Genomic DNA, 3,754 nt, shown 5'->3' on the forward strand with positions numbered 1-3,754 from the left:
ACCTACATATTTTTTCTTGAACTCCACCACAAGAATGGTGGAGTTCAAGTTTGGTAGGAAAAGGGTCCCGTGCCCCATGGTCACACTGAATAATTTTTCCTAGTGGATCTTTTGCTCGATCCAAGTCCAAGTAAACCCCATAATTCTTGGGTCAATCAAATTCCTAGACATTTTCAATGGTTTATGTACTTTAATACCGATAATGCTAAGATGTGTTAAAAACACATCAAAATCTGGGGATCGATAACTTATTAAAATCCGTTATGGTGTGTTTATAACTTTATATCGTGAGAAATAATTAGGACTACAAATAAATCGAGCTGCTCATGGCTCGGCTAGTTAAGGGTCGGCTTGTTTAGTAATCGAGCCGATTTCGAGCTCCAGTTTTCGGCTAGTTTACTAACTAGTTGAGCCCAACACTATAAAACTCGGCTCTTTTTATATATAGGCTCAGCTCGTTAAATGAGGCTCATCGAGTAAATCAATTAGCCAGACTTGGCTCATTAAAGGCTCAACTCGTTTACAAACAATCAAGATATCTGCCTCCCCCATGGCGGATCCAGTTGCAAGAACACGAGCAAATATCGTACCAAAGGTGATGTCTAAGGGTTTATAAAAAAAATTCTCTTTTCGGGTCAGAAAACTCCATCCTAGTAACTTGGAGTATTTTTGTGAGAATGTGAATTTTTTCTTGACAGCTACGTACTCTGACCACCGCCCTAGCTATCATGTTTTGAATTCAAATAATCTACCTGTACAAATTTTCATTAATCTTGTTATCTGTTTGAATAGTCCACCAGCTACCTAACCCTATAAATACCTCCTCTTGTTCTCCCATTGCACTCACACCAAGCTAGCTCTTCGATCTCTATCTACTAACTAATCTTTCTTCTTCTTCTTCTTCCTTTTCTACCTTCTAAGCTCTTACACATCATCATCATGGGTGCCATCACTTACGATATGGAGGTCACTTCCTCAATCCCACCCGCCAAGATGTTCAAGGCCTTTGTCCTTGACGGCGACACCCTCATCCCCAAGGTCCTCCCACAGGCCATCAAGAGTGTGGAAACCCTCCAAGGAGACGGCGGAGCTGGAACCATCAAGCTCACCACTTTCGGCGAAGGTTTGGTTCACTCACTCTCTTCTTTCTTATGACCAATGTTATACATGACCTAGCTACTTTTGTTGCTTCTTTATTTTACATATTTGGGCAGATAAAGATTGAATTTACGAAAGATGCAAGTAATCGAGCGGCTTCAATTTGGAATGATATTGAATGAAACTAAGATGCTTTTTAAATCTCCAATGTGCAGGTAGCAAACACAAGTGTGTGAAACACAAGGTTGATGCCGTCGACAAAGAGAACTTCACATACAGTTACAGCATCATCGAAGGTGATGCTTTGGACGGTTTCGAGTCAATCTCTTACCACATCAAGATCGTACCCTCTCCCGATGGAGGATCCATCTGCAAGAACAGGAGCATCTACTGCCCCAAAGGTGATAACAAGGTCACAGAAGAGGAAATCAAGTCTGGCAAAGACAAGGCTTCAAGCATCTTCAAGGCTGTCGAGGCCTACCTCTTGGCAAATCCCGATTGCTAAACTACTAATGCTTAGTTCTCGGATTCCAAGTTGAGAACTTGAGACATGTATTACTATGGGTGTGCCTTTTTTTTCCTTTTTTCCTTCAGAGGAAGTGCCTTTGGTACAAGGTGTGGTATTTGGTTGTGTGTTGTTTGCCACTTTCGGTCAATAAGAAAGAAACTATAATACTGTCTTTCATCCAGAATTGTATTTGGGGAAGTATGAAATAAAGGTATTTTAAGCTTTTTGTTGAATCATCCTGAAACATGCAAGAACATTTCTTTATGGGGCTGCGCCGATTGATGTTTGAGATCATACTCTAATTTTTTTTTTTGGAACGGTAAAGAGAATTTTTTTAAATTTTTGAATAAGCATTACAAAGACTAAAGGGAACAAGGATAACAATGTCATCACAACCCGCATCAAATATCTCAACTATGTTGGCACATAAGAATTGGGACAATCATCTGCCAATTCAAGACCCAAAAGAGAAAGGGAGATTGCGAGAAGCCAACTCGCAGAAAGAAGAAGAAAAGATACAAAACAGTAGAACAAAAACAGGGGAGATAGGTATCCCACACCCAAATCTTGATTACGTCAAATACTGCTTTGAAAAGCTGAAAATTATGTTGTTGATAGGCAATGCCACTGACACCACATTTTATACTCCATAAATACAGGCGTGGTGGCAGGGCCACACAAACACTTGTATGAAGCCCACCACACTTGTGTCTAGAGAATAAAAATATGGTGTCACTAGACTTTCCCATTGTTGACACCTCAAACAATTAAAGATACATAATCTTCATAGATTGCCAAAATCATACTCCAGTATTTACTTTCATTGATTGACACCTCTGCCAGTATAGATAATCTTCCCAGATTGCCAAAATCATAATTACTTTCACTATACTGCATACATCCAAAGGTTTTGCATCTTTTTATGACTGTATAAGGTGTCCAAAGAGAAGCAACAATTTGCAACAATCCTACAGTATCGATCATATCTACTCTCTGAGCAGAACAATGAGTTCTTTTCTTTCTCAGTCACTCATCATAACGTTTCTCTTTGTTTCGACTACCTTGTGCGGCGAACAACAGCTTGTTTCCATTGCCAAGAGTCAGGTGGACTTTGTAAAGGATTCTCAGAAGTTGACCGCTCAACTGCTTTGACCAGCTCAACTGTTGCTGAAACAGATTTCACCTCCACTTCCACGTCAGATTAGTGGTTAAGTTTGTTGAGATTAGCTTCTAATTAGGGACAGTAATCAGTTTTGTAATTAGGGATATAAAAGGAGGGGCTGCTGTGTATTGTACTGAGGATTTCAGAAAGGAAATAATAGAAAAGTGCCTTTCTTCTCTTCCTCTCTCATATATTTTCTCTCTGTGTTTCTTGAAGAATCTTTGAAATTTCTCTTAGTTTTTGTCAAGAATCATGAATTTCTTCATGGTATCAAAGCCCTAATGGCGAAAGTCTGTTGATCCTAGGTGTACATCGAAGAACAGTTGTTGATTTCAAGTTAGGGTTTCTCACAGATCTCTTCACCAACCTAGGGTTTGTCAGATATCTTCAGCACCATGTCTGCAAGTGCAACTGATACGGGGGTTACGATGCCTCCTTCCTTGGCGTTTCTGGTTGCCAATTTTCATACGCTCGTCAAAATCCAGCTAAGTTCTGATAACTATCGTCTTTGGAAAACACAAGTCTTGAATGCTCTTCGTGCGAATGGATTTATTGAATATGTTGATGGTACTATTCGTGCTCCACCATTACAGATACGTGATACAAGTAACAATCTTATCACCAATCCTGCCTTTCTGCTTTGGAAGTTAATTGATAGTCAATTGCTTTCATGTTTGACGGCATCATTGTCTGCTTCTGCTTTACCTCTAGTGTTAGGGTTAGAACATGCATGTGAAGTTTGGAGTTGTTTGGAGCAGCGGTTTAATTCCTTATCTAGAGCCAATATTCATGATCTTAAGCGCACTCTGATCAATTTTACCAAGACTAGTACAATGGACCAATACATAGATGACATCAAAATCTGTGCTCAAAAATTAAGTGTTGTTGGTTATCTTGTGGATGATGATGATATGGTGTTCCATGCTCTTAATGGATTACCAGAAGAATTTGATCCCATAAAACCTGTTATTGGAGCACAACGAGAT

General features: G+C 39.6%; 1 protein-coding gene across 1 annotated transcript; it reads left to right on the forward strand.

Moving 5' to 3' along the window:
• The first annotated feature begins 841 nt into the window (after window positions 1–841).
• LOC131324576 (major allergen Pru ar 1-like) lies at window positions 842–1,842 on the forward strand. The gene is made up of 2 exons (XM_058356581.1): window positions 842–1,123; window positions 1,314–1,842. The coding sequence occupies exons 1-2, from the start codon at window positions 940–942 to the stop codon at window positions 1,601–1,603; spliced, it is 474 nt and encodes a 157-aa protein (XP_058212564.1). The 5' UTR covers window positions 842–939; the 3' UTR covers window positions 1,604–1,842.
• The last annotated feature ends 1,912 nt before the right edge of the window (window positions 1,843–3,754 follow it).

This window comes from Rhododendron vialii, chromosome 4a (genome assembly GCF_030253575.1).
Source record: "Rhododendron vialii isolate Sample 1 chromosome 4a, ASM3025357v1".
Taxonomy (NCBI): Eukaryota; Viridiplantae; Streptophyta; class Magnoliopsida; order Ericales; family Ericaceae; genus Rhododendron; species Rhododendron vialii.